The sequence below is a fragment of the Phaseolus vulgaris genome, chromosome 7 (assembly GCF_051622355.1).
Source record: "Phaseolus vulgaris cultivar YP4 chromosome 7, ASM5162235v1, whole genome shotgun sequence".
NCBI classification, from domain to species: domain Eukaryota; kingdom Viridiplantae; phylum Streptophyta; class Magnoliopsida; order Fabales; family Fabaceae; genus Phaseolus; species Phaseolus vulgaris.
In genome coordinates this window covers 6,058,640-6,081,497 of record NC_143504.1, presented here as the reverse complement: position 1 = coordinate 6,081,497, position 22,858 = coordinate 6,058,640, and the positions used below count along the sequence as shown (strand labels likewise).

General features: G+C 29.6%; 3 protein-coding genes across 3 annotated transcripts; 1 reads left to right on the top strand and 2 right to left on the bottom strand.

Annotated features, from left to right (window-relative positions):
* Nucleotides 1-972: 972 nt before the first annotated feature.
* Nucleotides 973-3,887, bottom strand: LOC137827843 (subtilisin-like protease SBT1.3). The gene has a single exon (XM_068634196.1). It carries the CDS (start codon nt 3,509-3,511, stop codon nt 1,175-1,177), a length of 2,337 nt encoding a protein of 778 aa, XP_068490297.1. The 5' UTR covers nt 3,512-3,887; the 3' UTR covers nt 973-1,174.
* A 4,927-nt stretch (nt 3,888-8,814) lies between these two features.
* LOC137827844 (3-ketoacyl-CoA synthase 6) lies at nt 8,815-10,338 on the bottom strand. The gene has a single exon (XM_068634198.2). It carries the CDS (start codon nt 10,336-10,338, stop codon nt 8,890-8,892), a length of 1,449 nt encoding a protein of 482 aa, XP_068490299.1. The 3' UTR covers nt 8,815-8,889.
* A 6,527-nt stretch (nt 10,339-16,865) lies between these two features.
* Nucleotides 16,866-18,956, top strand: LOC137828333 (alpha-L-fucosidase 1). The gene is made up of 3 exons (XM_068634852.1): nt 16,866-17,569; nt 17,653-17,892; nt 18,187-18,956. The coding sequence occupies exons 1-3, from the start codon at nt 17,004-17,006 to the stop codon at nt 18,863-18,865; spliced, it is 1,485 nt and encodes a 494-aa protein (XP_068490953.1). The 5' UTR covers nt 16,866-17,003; the 3' UTR covers nt 18,866-18,956.
* The last annotated feature ends 3,902 nt before the right edge of the window (nt 18,957-22,858 follow it).

Sequence of the window (22,858 nt, the reverse complement as noted above, 5' to 3'; positions counted from 1 at the left end):
ATTTAGTATTAATTTTTCTGGCCTATAATATTTTTTATGAAGAAGTGGGTTTAAACATGTCCTAAATCAATTATAACCTTAGATAAGTTCTTCTATTAGTTATTTCCCCCTTTCCTTCTGCATCTTTTTAGGGTTCATCTGAAATACAATTAATATAACAATATTATTTTTTATCTCAAAGTTGAGAACTGAACAAAAGAAGGTGTTAAATGCTTAAACTATTCTCATGACTGTCAAATACTATTCATCAACAGTGCTACTACTTTCCTGAAAAAGTGATTTATAAGACCATTGCATGCATATGAACTCTTTTGAGTCATAATGCATAAATGCATAATATAAAAAAATATTACTGTAAACTCTTTGGACCACAATTTTTGTCAGATCCAGCTATGCTGTTGATGCTCACATGCAAGGAGTACTATGTGTCATGCTCAAAATGAATGCACCAGCATTCTATGTCAAAACAAGATTCAGAACATTGAAAATTAAATGTGCAGCTCAAAGCTTCTCTCATGTTATCAATTAAATAGTGTTTCGTGAAACGGGAATATCAAGAGTCCTGTTTCAACTGCCATAATACTGAGTAAATGAGTTACAGTAGAACAATTAATTGCTATAATTAATGAGTGTATGTCCACCACACACGATTCTATATAAGATCTGAAAAAACAATATTATCATGCATAAAAATGTAAGTCATGCACACGTCTGGTATGATGCTCCCATTCTTAAATTATTTCAGTAAATTAGTATTTCTGCTGTTAAGCTATTGCTATATATTAATAGCACCAGCTTCGTCTGTTACAGATTCTTCTAGTTATAAAAGAAAAGATGTTACCTGAATGTTTGCGTGATTAATAGATGACATTGATGAAACAGGAGATCTCATGTGAATACAACATTTAAGATAAAATCCGTTTAGTTGATTTCAATCTGCATATGAATCGTAAATGGGACAAATTATGCCAGTTGAGGTCTAAGATGCAGCAAGAGGCAACACCATAATTTTTTTTTTTGGCAATTTAGCACACAAGATCATTATTGAAAGCAGACAATATCCGGCATTTTCCTGTAATAAAGATGCATACACTTCATAGTACAGAAAATTTTGCTTATTGCAAAAAAAAAAAAAAGAAATACTGCTAAACTTATAGGTAGTCCAAATGAAGTTTCATATTGGTGTCAAATATGTTAGAACAATTGGACTTCTTACTTTGTGCACACCATCCTTCCATACCAGACCTCCAAATTCAGGTTCTGTTTGTCGAGATTGTGTTGTGAATGTAACTTTGTAAGATAATTTCTGATATTTTTTGGTAAAACTCAAGGTTTCTGGCTCAACTTTAACAGAAGCACCTTTGAAAGGTGAAACCACAACATGGTACTTGGAAACAGCAGGGCCAACGTTGGTGGCAGTTCTGTGAACGGTCAAAACTGAAGAGGAATTTATCTGTGAAAAAACTACAGATATGGCTGGGTAGTTCAAGTCCCCGGGACTTGCAAGAGAGTGTCTGCAAGTTCTGTTTGAATACTTGGCAAAAACTCCGAGTTCAGATGGAGTTAGTTTCTGGGTGCACAGGAATTCAAAGTAATCCTGTGGCTGAATATCATAAACCAAACCTGGGTCAAGAGCTCTATTGGGGTTGATGTGTCCAGCACCATGATCATAAGGAGTTGAGGCATCAGCACTGGAGGCATCTCTGAGAGGCTTGATGGTATTGTCATGGACATAAGCTGTGGTCATCAAAGCAGATTTTATAGCAGCAGGACTCCATTCTGGATGCCTAGCCTTGAGCAAAGCAGCAATGCCACTCACATGAGGGCATGACATTGAAGTTCCTGAGAGTATATTGAACTTCACCCTTCTGTGGTCTGTTGGCAAACTTGAAGGACCAATAGCTCCACTCCAAGCAGCAAGAATATTCACCCCAGGAGCCACCACATCAGGTTTCAAAATTTCAAGGGTAAGAAAATTGGGCCCTCTTGATGAAAATGCTGCCACTACAGGAGATGGTCTAACACCCAACCTTGTAGCCATAAAACCTAGAGTTGCAGTAGCTTTTTTACTTGTTAACACATAATGTTTGAGCTCCTTCCCTTCCTTCTCTCCAACTGCAACTGCTGGAAGGAGATGGCAGTCTGCAACCAGCTCCTCTCCATTAGCTGCAGTGTTGATGAGAATCATTCCCACCCCTCCTGCATTTTTCACCACTTGACCCTTCTGCACTCTTGGACTAATGCCTCTGTCACAGATAACAATCTTTCCTGAAACCATTCTGCGATCTAAAGTACCTTCCAAGCACAAAGATCTTGGATCAGGGATGCTTGAGTTAATATTTCCCATGTATACTAAAGGGTATTGTTTCTTAACTGAGAGCACGCTTCTCCCTTTATAGAGTGAGGTTCCGGTTATCTTTCTTCCAGTTCCAAGACTAACTTCTGCTGGAAAATCTCTATCCATTGTGCTGGCTCCAACTGTGGTGATCCAAGGTGACACATTTGTGAGGCTAGCGGGATCAGGTCCTGCATTGCCAGCAGAACATGAAACCAAAACACCTTTCTCCATTGCTCCAAAAGCAGCTACAGATAAACTATCACGGTAGTAAGAGGAGACTCCACCACCCAAAGAGATGGATAGAACATCAACTCCATCAGCCACAGCTCTATCAACAGCTGACAGAATATCTGAGCTGAAGCATCCCCCTGTCCAGCATACTTTGTAAGCAGCAATTCTCGCTCCTGGTGCCATTCCTCGTGCTGTGCCATAAGCATAGCCGAGAAGATTAGCACCATGCACTGGAGAGCCAGCAACTGTAGCTGCAGTGTGAGTGCCATGACCATCTTGATCTCTTGGCGATTTGTATTCTGTTTTCTCATCAATTTTACCCGTTGCTGCTTCATACCCATGGTAAAACATTCTTGCCCCCACAATCTTCTTGTTGCAGTGATATTTTGCAAAACCTCTCCCTGTCTCACAGGCACCTTTCCAGTGAGAAGGTACTGATCTCATGCCAGTGTCATTGAAGCTCTCACTCTCAGGCCAAATCCCAGTGTCGAGCACTCCCACTGTGACATCATAGTTGGCCAACGTTTCTGACCACACTTTAGTGCTTTGTGCTGGTTCAAGCCCAAGGAAAGTTGGACTTCTCGTGGTGTGTAGTTGGTACTTGGTATCCGGGAATATGGCCACAACACCTTCTTCTGCCTCTAGCCTCTCAGCTTCTTCTCGGCTCAACTTGGCAGCCATTCCATGAAAAGCAGTTTGGTAGGTGTAAATGATTCTCTCCTCCTTCTCCATCTCAGCTTCTACCGAGATGGACAGAATTGATTTCACTTTCGAGGTATACCATTCAATGTGACTGGAGAAGGTGTCAGGCTTTGCGTACTTATCCATTTGAATGATGTACGTCTTCTTGGCAAATTCAGCATTTGCAGATGATAGTATACACAAGAGGAGAAAAATTGTTACAATTAGACTCATCTTTTCCGATGGAGTGATTGGACGCATGTAACGTGCTAGGAAGAAGGAAACTAGGGGGGTTGAGGTATCGAGTTCGAAGGGAGAAAGATGGGTGAAGAGAATTTAATGAGTTTTCATGGTTTATTGTATTGTGGTGTGTGTTTTGGTGCCTTAGATATTTAAGAGAAGGGGGAAGAGTGTGTGATCTTTACTCTGTCACCATTACGCGGGTAATAAAACTGCCTGGTTATTTTGTGGATACCAAGCAAGTTGAATGAAGAGTTAAACGAGCTACCTTGTGGTTGGTGCACGAAGTTAATGTAGCTATGGTCCTCTCACTCTAAACAATTCTATTTTGTTGCTTTGTGTTATTTCACAATTTTTACATCACACTTACCAACAAGTAGCATCATGTGACCTTGCTGTTTCCTTTGTCTTCCAGACAACACTTTGCTGTCCAACATTAAAACAAAAAGTACTCATTTCGTTGATTTTAATTTTTCACTTAACAGTTACTCAATCCACTTTTACATAATCTTACAAAAGGTTTAAACTCTTTCTGACCGAGTAAAGCAATGAGCACTGTAAAAACATCAAAAGGTTAAAGCAGTCACCTTGCCTGCAAGGATCAATGGAGGATAATTTTTCCAATAGATTTAGTCCTTCTTACACAAAAATCTAATGATGGGTCCCACTTTCACAGAATGCATGTAATATATCTGAGCACCGCTGAATTCAGATTCCCTAGCTTAGTGGCCAATTATTCATCCACTTCCTCAATTATTTGTTCTAGAGTTGCAGAATGCATACACATATTTTCATGATGAATGGTGTAGTTTTCAATAGCCCTTTAGATTCTTTGATCAATTTCTCAATGTACATTTACTGTAACACTGATATCTGCTAATTAAGTACTAGAAATGTCTGTGGGAGAGATGTGGTTGCTGAAAGAAAAAATAGGCAAATAAAATAACATCATTCCTTTGATAATTTGGTTTAAAGACGAAACACTTGATCATGCCAAATGTAAACAACATTTGATGAATAAAAAGTGCTACTTCTTTTCTCAATTATAATGGAGTTAAGCCAAAGGGTTTAATGAGAGTCTTGGGTAACATATATAACAAAAACGAGTATTAATTTTTAAAATGATTACGAAAATGATCTTATTCGTGAAATCGACAATGCTTTAAGTTGTATTAACAATAACATTCTTTTACACTAATTTCAACCCTACCAAATTAGAAGAGTTATTCTGGAATAGCACTGGTCCCATGTATCATACAAAACATAAATGTTGTCTTCAGTCTTCACTATCATGTTAGTTACATACGAAGTTGTTGGCACACAATAAATTTGACAGAGTATAGTGAAAATAATAAGTCAAATTGTTTGAATCACTATCTTTAAGGTGTTTCCCTGAAAAGGAGGATTAGTGGTAGTAATATAGATGAATTATCTGGTAAACTAGAATTCAATGGTATAACAAAAAGCAGAATGGCAGTTCATCTTTACTGCTGATCTTTGCAGAGTAATGGAAAGGACATCTGTTGTTGAACTTTAAAACAAAACATATCCTCTGATTAATGCTTTATCATTTCTATTTCTAGTCATCAAATAAATGGCGATAATTGTTTCTTTCCTGGTACAATGTTTGTTGTATTAACTACGGAGACAGGGTTGTAGTTCAACTAGTGAAATTTTCAGTTTTTTCGGTTCATTTTCTAGTTTTCCAAAAGTTATGCAGCACAAATTTCATTTTCACAAATTTATAGCATAAGAAATTGCTTATTCTACTCTAAACTTTACATCTAATAATAAAAAAATTATTAAAATTTGATCGATAAGTAATGACTAAATTAAAAACTATTTTAAAAATTAAAAAAAAATTAATTTTTAAATTAGTTTCTATTATTATTAAATAGTTTTTAAATTGGTATTTAATTAGCTACCAAAATTTTTGTATCAAATTTAAAATCTAAATAATTAGTAGTTAAAACTTTAATAACTAATTAAATATTAATTTAAAAACTATTTAACAATAATATAAACTAATTTAGAAATTAAAAAAAATATTTTCTAAAATATCTCTAATTTAATCACTATAATAATTAATTATTTTTTTTCTCTAAAATTGAATGTAATTTTTTTTTTTACTATAAATATTCATAAGTTTTAAAGTTTAAACTAGAAAAAAAAAAACAACTTTACTTAAAAATATACAAATAAAATACTTAAGTATTTGTAAAGCAAGAAAAGTAATGCTGATCCATGATTTCAGTAGTTAACCACTAAGTTTTTTTATTAATTTATAATTAAGCTTATTATAACATGTTATGTTTTGAATAAAAAAGTTCATACCAAATTAAGCCTTTCATTAGCATTTAGCATTGGTGATTATAATATGCCCACTCCGTGATTTCCGTCGAATCATAAGTGTAAAACACGTCGGTTCCAAATAATTTTGCACCAAAAGCTTCTTTGTGCAGTACAGTAAATTTGTAATTTTTTTAGTTAGATATCTTTATGACACACATTGAAAAACTTACAAAAAATCCAATATAATTAGATAATTTTAGTATATTTTTTATTAAATAAAAATCAATTTTAAAAAGTAAAAATAATTAATTATTATATTAACTAAATTAAATATTATTCGAAAAATTAAAATAATAATTATTTTTAAATTAGTTTTTATTATTGATAAATAATTTTTAAATTTATATTTAATTAATTTCAAAGATTTTAACTATTAATAGTTAAAATTTACAAAGATATATTTTAACTAGTTAAAATCTTTGTAACTAATTATTAAAAATTAATTTCAAATTCAATAATTATTTTAATGTTTAGAAGAGTTTTTAATTTAATAAATATAATAATTAATTATTTTTTTATATAATTTCTATTTAATGTTATGACTGACATATAAATTATATAAAAAAAATTAATTATTCTTTCTCGCGTGAAACAAATATTTAAGAAGATGACGTAGAAAGAGCTACTAAAGGCCTTGGTGACAGTCGTACAAATTAATATTAACAAAAATCACTGCAGACAGTACTCTAATGGCCCCTACTGCAATTAATTAGGTCAAAACAAAAATTCCAATTGCAATTGCCTCATGATAAACCTTCACTTTTTCCATATAAAAAAAAACTAACTTTTAGCCTTTTGCTTTATGAAAAAATAAGTAAATTTGCACTTAAAAAGTGTAGTAATCTGTGATGTAGCCACATAAACACCATTAATGTTGCAGCAGTTTACATAAATTTGGTATTGCATTTGTGACTCTAAAATTGTCATTATGCTACCGAAAAAGGTTAACATGAAAAAGTATTTGGTGAAGCTGATCATAGGTAGTAGCAATAGATCCCTTCTCCAAGATCAGAGAAAATTCACACCATTTCAATGCATGTTTATTCGAATATAAACTCAGTTTATTCTTTACATCATTAATTCCTCTAACTCACTAAAATAATTACGGTGGATTAAGTGAATTAACCCATTATTTTTATTCATATGTCGATTCGTTTCACCGTTTGAAGCATGTTTAAGGTGGTTTCAACCCTTTATGTCTTTTTTTTTTTTGTTTCTTATTGTCAAATGAAGTGTGGCTTGAATATTAACAAGAATGCATGTGAATAGGTTTAAAGTTTCACTTTTTAAGGTAGCTCTCCATATGTATATTTTTATATAAAAAACAACAACAAAATAAGATATTTTTAAATATTTTATTCAGTTGAAAGCATTAACCAATTCAATCAGAATGAATAAATTGATAAGAATTTTTTATTATTAAGTTTATCATCGATATTAACGATGAATATATCACAGTGACTGAGTATGTTATGAGTATGTTATATATGAATAACATGATCGAATATCTTATGAATAATACAATTAAAATCGATAACTAACACTAGAAGAAAATAATGAAATAAAAATTAATTTTTAGATATCAAAATAATTAGTTATAATAATTAAATTAGAGATCATTTTAAAAGTTAAAAAAAAATTGATTTCTAAATTAGTTTCTATTATTATTAAATAGTTTCTAAATTGATATCTAATTAGCCACCAAAGTTTTAACTACCAATTATTTAGTTTCTAAATTTGGTAGCAAAAATTTTAGTAGCAAAAACTTTGATAGCTAACTAGATACCAATTTAAAAACCAATATTTTTTTTAGTTTCTAAAACTATCTCTAATTTAATTACTATTAATGATTTCTATTTCATAATTTTCTTATGATATAATCTTTGAATAATATAATTAGTCTAATCAGATATACCAAATCTTACTTTAATATTCAGCTTAACTTTATGACTTATCATATTCTAGATCCAAAATCCAAATCTATTATGATCCTATAAATATGGAATAAATCAAAAGCAAAAGGTACATGTTCTTTAAATTCAAAGTCGTAAATTTTTTCATATAATCACATTATAATTTTTATAACTGTAATTTTAATATTTTTTATATTATTTAATTATAAATTTATTCTTTATTAAAATATTTATTTTTAAATCTATTATATGAAAGATGGTATATAGAAATTCAATAAAGTTGTGAAAGTATAATCTTCCAAAAAAAATTAACGTAATTACTCTTGAGGAAAAAGAGCTAATGTAAAGAACTTCAAGTGTTAAATATAGTATGTAACAACAATGCATGTAGCAGGAAGTGAGAAAATATTTACACCGCCTGGTTTGGCAAATCCCATACTTAAATGGAGGTGGTGAGAGTCCCAAAACTCGGTGCCATCACTCCATGCTGCACAACAGTTAATGATGCAACCAACTACTTAATTAGTACCATTTACTTTACCTCGGAAAAAGATATGCTCATCATAAATGTGTATATATATATATATATATATATATATATTCACCCTACATCTGCACAAAAGTATAGCTGAACTCGTTTCTCTATGAACCAGGAATATTATTACATAAATATACTTGTTCTTTGACGTGTTGTACAATTTTTTGTTGGAATTTGCACGATAATATACGACTCTCCTGAAAAGTAGAATCAAACTAGGTGTACATATAGTCTGAATAATTACAACTTACAATTGTGCAAACTAGACGGTGCAAACCTGATCTATATAACATATTTCAAATTTTTCTGTTCCATTAAATTGATACAATGAAGACACATATATATTATTGCGTGGATTATATCATGGCATGTTCAATACGATACACTTTGTTGTAGAAAATTATGAGTAATATTTATTTGGAGCAGCAAAAGTGAATGATAAAAATTGTATTTTACATTATATTATAGTAGCCTTTTCTCACTATCACGATATAGTTTAACAACAATGCTGAGTAGCTTACTAAGAAATGCGCCAGTAGCCGTATTCATTTAAAACCCAGAAGATAACATATATAGTTAAAAAGCAGTGAGAGTTCTTAGTCCATGGTTATTATTGGGTACTGATGGATGCAATCTGCCCATGGTCCCTTCTTGTACTCTCCAACTATAGGACTAATACACTGGAAAACAACACTGTTACATTTGGGTCCACTTCCCATTCCAAGCAGCCAAACCTTGTCACCCTTGTGCACTCTTTCCTTGGCTTCCAAGTAAGCTAGTTCATACCACAGTGAGGAAGAAGACTGGTTTCCAAACCTATGCAGTGTCATCAAAGCAGGTTCAATGTCTCTCTCTGAGAGCTTCAACCCTTTCCCTATTTCTCTAATCACCGGTCTCCCTGAACATGGCAAGCAGAAGTGTTGTATCACTGTCTTAAAATTTGGCACGTAAGTTTGATCAGACTTGAGGAACTTCTTCTTGATCACAGAAACTCCACACCGAAACTTCTCTGAAAGAGGCAGGATGTCACATCCCAAGATGGAGATGTTTGCACGGAGAGTTTCACCAGCCACATTAAGTAAGTCCCTCTTCAGTGTCACCCCAAGTTTTCCATCAGAATCTTCTTCCCTAAAGGCAGAAAAATAAGCTTTGTCATCAAAGGCCCTCTGTGCTCTACGTGTCCTAACCAACCTGTATTTTGCAGTTTTATTCGCTGCTTTCTTGTTTGAGAGAAGGATTGCTGCACTTCCCATCCGAAAGAGGCAATTGATGAGCAGCTTGGACTTTTCGTTGCCTGAATACCAACCTGTTGACAAAATCTCCGTGCTGAGAAGAAGAGCATTAGAGTTCTTGTGAACCCTTAAAAGATTCTGAGCCATATCAATACAAAGGGCACTTGCACTGCACCCCATGCCAGAGACATTATAGCTCTTGATGTCGCTTCTCATTGAGTATTTTCCAATGACAAGGGAGGTTAAAGAAGGTGAGGGGCAAAAGCCACTGCAGTTTATCATAAGTATATCTATATCAAGAGGTGAAACGTTGGTCTTTGCAAGAAGATCGTCCAGGATGGGGAACAGAACCATTTGCACCTCTTTGATGGATTCTGTATGGTGAGTCTTTGGAGGAATGTAGTGCAAGGCTGGGGGGAGGCAAGTCTCTTCACTTTGTCCTGAGGAATGGAGGATTTTGTCCATGAAATCTATGCTTTCAGTGTCAAAAACTTCCCACATGGAAGCATTTTCAATAAATGTTGCAAAAGGCACCCTGCAATGGCTTGGTGGCTTGAGACATGAGAAATCCACAAGGTAAATGGGAGAGGGCTTTGAGAGGAAGTGTTTCAGGAGGAAACAAAGAAGGAGGAAACATAGTAGCACAAAATGAAACATGAGTTTGGAGTTTTGCAGAAGTAAGAATGTTTGAAGTGAGAAGATGAAGGGCCAAAGAAAAATAGAGAGTTTTGAAAGGAGGTGGTTTGCCAAGAGAGAGAATGGGTGAGGGAGGATTGCATGGGGGAGAGGGAGGTTGTTGGAAATGGCTTCCATTATGAGATGATTGAAGGAGTGGGGAAGTAGAGGTATAAATAGAAGGTTTAAATAAGGGCACAGAAGAAAATAACATCTGGCAAAGTTTATGTGGCAAATGGTTAGGTGTAGCAGTTGACAGGTGAGGACCATCAGCAGCAGAGTTATTGACTATGTAGAAAGAACCAATATTTCATGAATAAAAAATATATTAACTCTCATCTTATATATAAATAAAAAAAACTAGTTAATAACATCAATAAAAATAGTTAAGTTTAAGTATATATTTAATGCAAGTTCATAGTTTAAGAGATCTTTTTAATCAGTTCAATGAATAATTACACTTATATACGGGAATGGATGAGTATTTTATTAATATATTTCATAATATTTTAAGAATATCAATTAAAATTCTAAAAATGGTCTTTTTCTTTTTTTATAAAGAAAGAAAATACTCTTAAATATTAACTTTTGTTGTATACTCTTAAATTCTTATAAAATTTAATTACGAGAAAATCAATTTTTTTATGCAAGTCAGTGTGAGTGTATTCGTTGTTCACAATAAAAATTACTAATAATGTACTCTTTAACCCAATCTTTTCAACACAGTTTATTATTGGCTAAAACTATTAAGAATTATAAAATAAATAATGAAAATAATTAAATAAGAAGTGAATCTATCAAAATTTGTGCTTTTTAATTATGAAAAAGTACTTTATCCCTCCAGTTTTAAAAATGATTTTGATTTTGTTTTATAACTTTATAAGAGATTTTTCTAGAATGGATTTTTTTTATATCGAAAATAGGTTTAGAAACGTTATGAATTGTGTTTTTCTAGTAAATATCAAAGAACTAAAGAGTTCAATTTTCAAAAGCCAAATATGTATTCTCGGTACATTAGTTGTTTAATGGTAATTTTGAAAAGAAAATCATATGACATACAAAGCTAATGTAATTATTTCAATTAAAAAAATCTCAATAAGTATGTATTAATTATAAATTTGTTATGTTTAAACTAAAAGATATATTGAAAAACTCCTCTTAGATTATTAACGTTATAATATAAACTATATATTACAAGAAAATTATTAAATAAAAATTAATTTTAAAAATTAAAAAAAATAATTATTATAATAATTAAATTATATATTATTTTAAAAATTAAAAAATTATTAGTTTCTAAATTTATTTTTATTGTTGATAAACAGTTTTTAATACTAAAATTTTTCTATCAAATTTAGAATAAAATAATTGGTACTTAAAATTTTAGTAACTAATTAGATACTAATTTAAAACTATTTATCAATAATAAAAATTAATTTAAAAATAAAAATTTAATTAATTTTTAAAATAATATTTAATTTAATTATTATATCAATCAATTTATTTTTTTTAAATTAATTTTTGTTTAATGATTTTTTAGTAGTATGTGATGGAATCGTAAATAATTTCCTAAATATAACCATCACTTAAATTGTTTAATTTTATAGAAATTTATCAAATTTTCTTGCATAAAAATAAACAAAATATTTTTTAACAAATAAAAAAGTATAAAAAAAATCTTAACAGCATGTTGCGGTCATTAATGAATTGACCGACATCTTACAACTATAGGCATCATTATACACCGAAAACAAATAAATGACTGCAAAGCCTAATATTTCAACAAGTAAGGCTGAAGTTACTGCAACTTCATTTATTTCTTAACGTAAAAGAGTAGAAAAAACAGTTTTTTTAACGTTTTGAGTTTTTTTTAGTTATTTTATTTATTTTTTTCCACTTATATTTAGTAGAAAAAACAGTTATTTTTCCACTTATATTTAATTACCGTAATACTTATAGTATAAATAGTATAATCTCCATAAGTTATTTAAGATTTGCAAATATCAATATAATATTTATTCTTATTTTTCATAAAGTAGTTACTATGAAAAAAATTATTATCTTTTTTTCTGTTTTTTCTGTTTTTTCTTACCATGAATAAACATTATTAGGAATATGTATTTTTTTCCTGAAAAAAATACAAATTTCTTGTTATTCTTATTAGAAAAAATAGTGACTCACTCCACCAGGAAATGATATTTTTGGGAAGAGGAGATGATATTGTTGGAAAGTTAAGTTTGTACATATGAGAGTTAATCGATAGATTATTTATGAAGTCAATGGAGAAATTCATTAACAGAATTTTTCTCGACGTTAAGTTAATAAAAATTAGAAAATATACGATACAAGAGTATGAAATGAATAAAAAAATTAAGTAAGTACTTATACAGGTGAACTTGATCTAATCTGATTTTATATGTTGATACATTATTATTCATTTTTTTTGGATACACGTACTTACATAAATTTCTCCAGAATTTATGAATAAGGTGTAGGTTGATCGATTTGAGAAATAAACGAGTTCATTAATGATGGAGTTTTCACTATTAATAATGGAATTTTTACCCCTTAAAAATGTTTCATCTTTTGATGATTGACATTTCAACTTTTTATGCACAATATTTGAGTGTCACTACCATCTTTTGAGGTTTTTGTCTATTTAATATTTATTATTGAGAGGTTCTTGTGTATTTAATGTTCATTAATGAGATGTTTTGTGTATTTAATGTTCATTAATGAGAGGTTTTTCAATATTAATGATGAATTTTTGACCTTTGAGACGTTTCATCTTTTATGTTTTGTTTGGATTGGGAAGTTGAAAATTGAGGGTGTGAGAGAATGGAAGTGTGAGGATTTGAGAAAAAAGTGTGAAAAAAATTGAGGATGTTTGGATTTAGGTATGTTAGAGTGAATGTGTGAGAGAAGTTTATTGAAATATTTGAATGATGGGATGATTATAAGTGTATTTTGAATTATTTTTAATAATGTAAATTGTAATATTAAAAATTTATCCTGGTGTGTAGAAAAAAGAAAAAAAGTAATCATTAATTTTGTGCACATTTTAGTTAATTAAAATAATGTAAAATTAAAATTATAAATAAAATAATATAAAAAATTATAAATTTAAATATAATTATATTATTTTTTATTTTATTAATATGCTAGTTGAATTAATGTATTTAGATAATTTTAATATTATTTATGATTATTTAATTTAATTTATATTATGTTATATATATATATATATATTATTATATAAGACAATTAATATTAATGAGATTTTTATTATTATTATTATTATGAAAAAAATAATATATTTTAAAAAGTAAATGATTATTTAAAATTTGGGTAAGAAAATTTTAGTGTATGTTTAAAATTTAACAATATTATATTATATGAATTAATAACATAAAAAATGATATTTTATATTTGATTTATGATTCTTTATTTCAATTTTTAAGGTATAAAATAGTGAAAAAATAGAGGATATTTATTGTACAAAGAAGGTTGTGGTGTATTGAAATTTGTTTCATGATTAATGTCATTTATTAATTTTACATGCACTATAAAAAATAATAAAATATCACTTTTAATATATAGTTACGATGAATACATGGTAATTGCACACTAAAATAAAATATAGGATAATGCAAAATTACAAAAATTCATTACATTTAATTTGGGAGATAGTGACTTGTTAATTTTTTTCTAATTTTGAAATTAGTACAAAATTAAGAACATAATAATGTTAATTGAAAATCTTTTTTGTGGAGACCTTTAAACTTTTTCTAAAAGACATATCTTATTTCTTTGTCTAACCGTAATTGCATTTTTTTCATCGCCAAATTTTCAATGCACCATTTGAAAAAATTACATCATAGAAACATGCCACTTCTAATCTGTTTTAAAGAAAAATATAAAATTCAACAATGAATAACTTTAAAATAACATTATTTAAGTTTGCACCAAATCTAATTGAATAAATTTTACCTTGTACTTAGGATAATCCTAAAATCGTCTTTCCGCGATTTTTTTCACTTGTTCACGAAATAACAAAATCTCCACAATCACAAATAGGTGCAACGAAGGAACTCGTGCTCCCACCAGTATTGATAAAAGTACAATATTTTTTTGATACCACAGATAATCAACTAGACTCCAAAAAAATAGGACATAATTAATTATGTATTCTATTTAATCGATTATCAACTATTTTTTATGAAATAATCGATTAAATGTATTGTGCTTCTTTAATGTTAATCGATTAGGAAGCATAAAAAATCATCACAGTGGTTAACTTGAGATCGAAGATGCAATTTCAACTGACTGCCTTTTGCACTCTACTAACTCTCCAAAGCCACTGAAGCATTGCACATGTTTGTTTGAATGCAGATATGTGTTTCTAAGAAGCATGGTTATATAACAACTCTCGTGAATCATCTAACTTATTTATGACCTAATCTATACAGGCATACATTGATCACATTCAATTAGGTCAAAGAGATTCATTGTGCCAAAGTCAAGAATCTTCGAATGGAATACTATCGTGCATGGCAAGAGTATGATATCAATTCATTCAAAAAAAAAAAAGTGAAGAAAAGTGAGGACAAAAAAAAAAAGTGAAGAAAAGTGAGGTCAAAAAAAAAAGTGAAGAAAAGTGAGGACAAAAAAAAAAGTGAAGAAAAGTGAGGACACAATGGTAAAACACATATGTATTACGTTGCTTTATCTTCTCTTAACTCTCTTTTCTCTCCAAAGCTGCAAGGCACCCTCACCCACTCAACTTTCTCTTTCACCGCTCTCCCACCCTTTCATGTGTTCCTTTCATCCGTCCTTATCTAAAGAGCACCCCCCAATCTAAACAATGTGAATGATTGACATTTCAATTTTTATGCCACAACATTTTAGTGTCAATATTTCATTCAGAATGTTGAAAATGTTTAGATTATTTTATATTTTGATAGTTTATTTTCAAATGACTTCAAATTATTAAGATAGTCAGTTATTTTCAAACAATTTGATAAGAAATTATATGAAAAATATATTTAATTAAAGAATGTGTTCCAGTAAAACTTTGCTTGAAAAAATTCACCTTAAAGATAAAATATCAAGCTAAGAAAAAATAGTATATGATTCCATTACAACAATTTCAATCAATTTTATATCATCACTATAAAATAATTATTAAATAAAAATTAATTTTAGAGAAAAAAATAATTAGTTGTTATATTGACTAAATTAGAGACCATTTTAGAAACTAAAAAAAAATTGGTTTCTAAATTAATTTATATTATTGTTAAATAGTTTTTAAATTTGATAGTAAAAGTTTTAGTAGGTAATTAAAAAATTATTTAACAATAATAAAAATTAATTTAAAAATCAAATTTTTTTTAGTATTTAATTTAATATTATAATAATTAATTATTTTTTATCTATAAAATTGATTTTTATTTGATGATTTTTTTAGTTTAGATCTTCAAAGTTGTATTATAGCTTGTTGAATAATCATAAAACCAAGATATTTTCCTCCACTTATTGTTGGTGCATGTTCACTATTATCTGTGGGAGAGTGTCTCTTTCTTTGAAAAAGATTTTTGATATGTATTTTGAAGGTATTGAAAAGTGATGATTGGATAAAGCCAAAATCATAATTTGGCTATAAAATTCTGTGATCTGGAAAAAAATTATACTTTTTATTTCTTACATACTAACCTAAAAATACAATACATGTATATAAAAATACAAAGTTAAATTTTATTGTAAAATACAATAATAATTAATTATATAATAATATATTAAAGTACCTAAAAATACAGTTATAAATATGTAAAATTTATTGTAAAATACAAGGATAATTAGTTACATAATAATATATTAAAGTAAAGTTTATATCTTACTGGATGACAGCTTCTAAATTGACGCAAAAAAAATGAAAGGTGGTTGCAGAAGGTAGCTTTTGGCTCGTGAGTAGTATTGTGAATAATTGGAACTCATAGTCTGATCATCATTCAGAAGAGAGAAAAAGTTGGGACCCCAATCAAACTTAAAGCAAAATGGAATCTTTTCTTTATGTCATTGCTCCATTATAAACTCCTTAGCCCAGTTAATACTTCCATTCTTAATAACATATTCTTATCAACGTCTATATACCTATATAAAGACGATTATTCTCCTGTTTTTTTTTTCTCAATTTTATCTTTATATAATATTTATTTTATCATTTATCACTAAAAAATTGTGATAATATTAATACTAATTTTATAATTATAATTATTATTAATTTATTATAGTAATATGTAATTTATTTTTTTAAATAATATATTTTTAACAATACTAAAAAATATTAAAAATATCACCATATAAGACGTGAAAATATATTTTTCAACAAACATTAATTAGAGATAAAGATTGAGTCTTCTTATAAACAAGTTTTACTTGAGTTATAGTTAAAATTACATTTCTTATATCAAAATCATTTCAAATTATTTCAAGTTTATTCTATCAAATATTTGGTGACGTAATACTGTCTTACATACAAGAAAAGTCTATAGAAAATATATTAAATATATCACATCGGCTCAAAATAATAACCTGTGTAAATTAAATCTTATAATCACTTCTTAATAAATATCACTATATTAAATATGAGTATTAATAACTTTAGTAGGAGTAGAAGACAAAAAAAGGGAAAAGTAAAACGTGTAACAATTATCAGAATAAATTAGTCTTTGAGACATCCGTTTTCTGTGAGCATTGCCGGTAGAGTATATATAGCAGTAACTAATGAGAAGTAGCAGAAGAATATGAGCATGATGGTTAGACTTAGGCTATGGTGGTCTTCTCTCTTCATTATATTCACACTCCTATTCCAACAACTCAGATTTTGTACTTCTGGGAGTGTGCAGACCCCAGTACCCCCTTTGCCAATTCTCCCTCTCCCAACATATTCCCAGATTAAATGGCAACAAAGGGAAATCGTAATGTTCCTTCACTTTGGTGTCAACACATTCACTGATAAAGAATGGGGTACTGGCAAGGAAAACCCGGCAATCTTCAATCCCACAGGGCTCAACACCACCCAGTGGGCCACTGTGGCAGCAGATGCAGGAATTTCATTGATGATACTAACTGCTAAACACCATGATGGCTTCTGCCTTTGGCCTTCCAAGTACACTGACCATTCTGTCATCAGCAGCCCATGGCAAGGTGGCAAGGGTGATGTTGTTCAAGACTTTGTCAATGCAGCCACTGCACAGGGAATTGATGTAGGGATCTACCTTTCACCTTGGGATAGACATGATCCTAGATATGGTAATGATTTGCTTTACAACCAATATTACTTGGCTCAATTGCAAGAGTTGCTCAAGAAGTGAGTTCCCACTCTACTACTGTGTTTCATAATTCCTGTTTGATGCGTGTTTAAAACCTTTATGGTGTGTCATGCCTTTTTAGGTATCAAAATGTCAGAGAGATTTGGTTCGATGGAGCAAAGGGTCCCAAGGCAAAAAATATGTCCTATTACTTTTCAGATTGGTTTTCTATGGTGAAGGAGTTGCAGAGTTCCATCAATATCTTCTCCGATGCCGGTCCTGATGTAAGGTGGGTGGGAGAAGAAACCGGTTCTGCAGGATACACATGTTGGTCTACCATAAATCGAACCTCTTTGTCGATTGGAAATCCTAACATCACTCGGTAAGTTCTGCTTCTAAGCAAAGCACTCTTTGAAAAAGTGTCACCTTTTCACTTTGTTAGTTGCACTGAACTAGAATAGTGATAATGTACGAAAGGTCAAGCTTTATTGCAGGCTAAGAAAAGCTTTTTGATATATGCTTATTATAATTTGGTACCAAACTTGTCCTTCATAAAGATGAAATCTCTCGAAATGATAGAGACCCACCAAGGCTACAGCAATTTTTCTCTTATTATGATGAAGATTTAGTTGGTGGGGTGATTTAACGAAACAGGGCATTTTGTTATGCAATGCAGGTATTTGAGGAGTGGTGATCCAAAAGGGACAGATTGGGTGCCAGCGGAATGTGATATCTCAATTAGACCGGGATGGTTTTGGCACAAGTCAGAATCACCAAAAAAGCTGAGCCTGTTGCTTGATGTTTATTACAATTCAGTTGGAAGAAATTGTGTGCTACTTCTCAATGTGCCTCCAAATAAAACTGGCCTTATAACTGATGTTGATGCTCAGAGATTAAAAGAGTTTAGAAGTGCAATTGACACTATTTTTCATCACAATCTTGCTGAAGATGGTTCTATTAAAGTTAGTAGTGAAAGAATGGGTTTTGGAGCAGAGAACATGGTAGACAGTGACCACTTGTGGTCCTATTGGGCCCCAGAGGATGATGGTGGTGAAAAGGAGCATTGGATTGAAATCTGGGCAAGGGAAGGGAATTTGTTGAGATTCAACGTGATTGCAATACAAGAAGCAATTGGACTTGGTCAAAGGATCAAAGGGCATCAAATCTATGTGGATGGTAAATTAATGGTGGAAGCAACAACAGTGGGTTACAAGAGGCTTCATAGGCTTGATGCTGGTGAGGTGCATGCTCGTGTTGTGAGGATCACAATCACACAAACAAGAGCACTGCCTCTTATTTCTTCTATTGGATTGTATTTTGATCCCTTTTCGCACTCTAAATTTACTGTCACCTGAACTACCATAACTGCATCAAATTAGCCTTAAGAAAAATATTCAAATATTGTTCTGTTGGTAAAGAACAGAAAATAAATTTTCTTTCTTCTAATTTCTGCATCCACTGTTCTTCCTTTCTTTTATCATAAATTGAAATTTTAGATGGGTCATCCTGGTGTTATTATCGGAAGTTGAACTTTTTTATTCGATTTCTTTAATATCTTATCAGATTCTTATAAAGCTACTTATTTAATATCCTATCGAGGCCTTATAGAGTCAGTTAATTGTATCAAAGATACATTTAATAGCATTGGATTCACTTTTTGAATTTCTCATAAGTATTTTAAACATAATAAATATATATATATATATATATATATATACATATATATATTACAAAATCAACTGCCAAACTTCAGCTTAGTGCCATAAACTTTATGACAAATATTAGCCTACATATTGTTTAGATTAAAATAAATAAAGTAGAAAGTAAAATAAATAAAGTAGAAAGTAAGAATTATGAAAATTTGTGAGTAATATAATTATTTTTTTTTAATTGATAAAAAGTAAGATTACAAATTTATCTTTATATGTAAAAATAATTAAAAAGAAAAATGATTTTTTTTTACTTTAATTATTTATAATTAAAACATTATTTAATGAACACTACCAAAAGATGTATTGAGATTGAACTTCATAGTATGTTTAGATGTCAATAGTATGTTTAGATGTGTTAACAAAGTTGTAGAAAAATCCATATTAAGATTACCACTTTTACAAACATGAAGCATCATTTAATATCAACATGACGCATAATTATTATTAATAAAAAAATAATCAATTATATTTAAAAAAATACATTTATAACTCTACATTATGACATAAAGATAACTAATTATCTTAAAAAAAAACATACAATATTAACATAGTTACACAAAAACTTTACTATACCCATCACATATATAAATATATAAATAAGGATCACCATTTAATATCCCATATAACATTTACTCATCATAATGGCATAGAGATGTCCAATTATCATTTCAATAAAATCATACATTTGATTATGGCAAAAGATAATCACTTATGACAGGGAGACTATCATATAAAAAACAAGCCTTATGAATAACTTTATTATAATTAATTATCAATTAAAAATAAAAATATAATTAATTATACAGAATAACTTTATTATAATTAATTATCAATTAAAAATAAAAATATAATTAATACTTGCGGTTGCGGTTGCGGTTGATCATATATAAGACTCTTTTATCTTCACGTCTCTTTGGGATCTTGATACATCTTGCTTTATCGTCACATGACCTTAGAGAACAAGATAAAATAATTGGATTTTGCGAATTGTGGTTCAGAACATGGATTTGGATTTTACATGTAACCTACTAAACGACAAATTAACCCACAGATACCAAAGTAACATTGTTCCTTGTTTTACTCTAATTTGCATTGGGGCACAAACTCCACAGATTCGCCATAACACCAAAGCGATATGTTTCTTCTTATTTATTCTTTTATACGAAGAAAGTCAAATTGGTTGAATTAAGATAAATAGTAAAAAATATATGGAAATTTATGAACAATATAATATGTGGGATTAAAATTACATTTTTAAATTGATAAACGTATAAAATTAGAAATTTATCTTTTTATTTAAAAATTATTACAAAATTATTTTAATTGATTTTTTGTGTGGATTATAGTTGTTTTTATTTAAAATATTATTTGCGGTGGTACTATTTAAGAATTATATTTATAAAAAAATATGAATTATATAAAATTGTGGGAAGATATTTATGATTGCTATAGAAAATATTTAATTTTTTATTTAAATAAAAATTTGAAATATGTTAATTTTTTAACATATTCAAAATCTTAAATAAATATAAATCTTTAATTATTTAATATTCTATTTAAATAAAAATTTGATATATATAAAATGTATAAAATATTTAAAATTTTAAATAAATAAAAATTCTAAATTATTGAATGTACTATTTGAATAAAAATATGAAATAAATAAAATTTCAAAATTATTCAAAATCTAAAATAAATACAAATCCTAATTATTTAATCTTCTATTTAAATAAAAATATAAAATAGATAAATTTTTTAAATTAAAAAAATACAAATCTTAAATGATTTAATATCCTATTTAAATAAAAATATGAATTATATAATTTTTTTAAAATATTGAAAATTTTAAATAAATACAAATTCTAAATTATTTAATTTCCTATTTAAATAAATATATAAAATATATAAAATTCCTAAACTATTTAAAATTCTATATAAACATAAATCCTAAATTATTTAATTTTTTATTTAAATAAAAATAAAAAATATATAAAATTTCTAAAATATTCAAAATCTTAAATAAATTTAAATCTTAAATATATAATGTCCTATATAAATAAAAATTTAAAATTATAAAAATTTTAAAATATTTAAAATATTTAAAATATTTAAAATCTTAAATAAATACAAATCTTAATTTTCTCATATTTAGGTACAAAGGAGTATTTTTATGGATAAAAAAACTGAAATGTATGTAATTAATTTAAGAATCATGATATATTGAGATTGTCGACACAATAATACATATTTGATACGTAACAATGACATGGTTTGGTGACGTGGCAAGTTCAAAATAGGGTAATAGCGCGAATGAGTAGTGATGCGCAAACTTCAAAATAGGGTAAAAAAAAAAATATTACATCGATTCTTAGTAACAACCAGTGTAATATATTTTTTTACTCAGAATGGCCATATTACGTCGATTAAGCCATCAAACCCATGTAATATATGGTCCATATTCAAAAACTTTTTTATTTTTTTTCGGGTGGCCATAAACGTCACAAAAGTGACCACTTATAGGCACACGAATAACCAGTTTTGCATATGCTAGTACATGTGGAGGAAAATGTGGTTAGATAACTAGTTCTCGTAGGGTGGGGGTCCAATTTTGTCATGGGTGTAATATATGGCCCATATTACACTGGTTAAGCCATCTAACCGGTGTAATATGACCCATATTCAAAAACTTTTTGAATTTTTTTCATGAAGAATGGATGACCATAAACGTCACAGAAGTAACCACTTACAAGCACACGAGTAACCAGTTTTGCGTGTGCCAGTACATGTGGAGAAAAGTGTGGCTGAGTAAACAGTTTTGGTAGGGTGGGTGTCCAGTTCTGCCATGGGTATAATATATGACCCATATTACACCGGTGAAATATATGACCCATATTAAAAAAAATGAATTTTTTCATGAGGAGAGGGTAGTCATAAACGCCACAAAAGTAACCACTTACAGGCACACCGGTAACCAGTTTTGCTTGTGTCAGTACATGTGGAGGAACTTGTGGTTGGGTAACCAGTTCTGGTAGGATGAGTGTCATGCCATAGGTGAAATATATGGTCCGTATTACACCAATTAAGTCATCCAACCAGTGTAATATATGGTCCAACAACGTTGAACACTTGAACAACAAACAAAGAAGCAACAACGACCGCACAAGAAAAGATGTTTACCTGATTTTCAACGCTCTACACCGAAAAAAAGTATGGTTTGTGCTTCGCTTGTTCTACGGTTTAGTTCGTACTTCTCGCTGCTTCTTTCTCCCTTTCGTTCGAAACTCTTCGCACCGCACTCAAACGCTAAACCCCTACATTCTTACAAAAATACTCTCAATGTCACATCACTTCCATCAAAATTACAAAAGCTCTCCAGTGCCATATCCCTCCCAATGTTACAAAAGGGGTTAATAAAACATTTTCGCTAATGTAATTTATCACTACCGTACAAAAGACATTTAAAGGACACAATAACACTTTAAAATTCACACAGTAAAATACTTAAAATTGCTTTCTTCAAAATTCCATTTCCATCAAGGCGTCTCTCTGGCCTGAATTTCTCAGAATCTTCACCACCACAACATTTTCATCCGTCGCACGCCATATACTTTGAACGACACGAAGTCACTTTGTTTC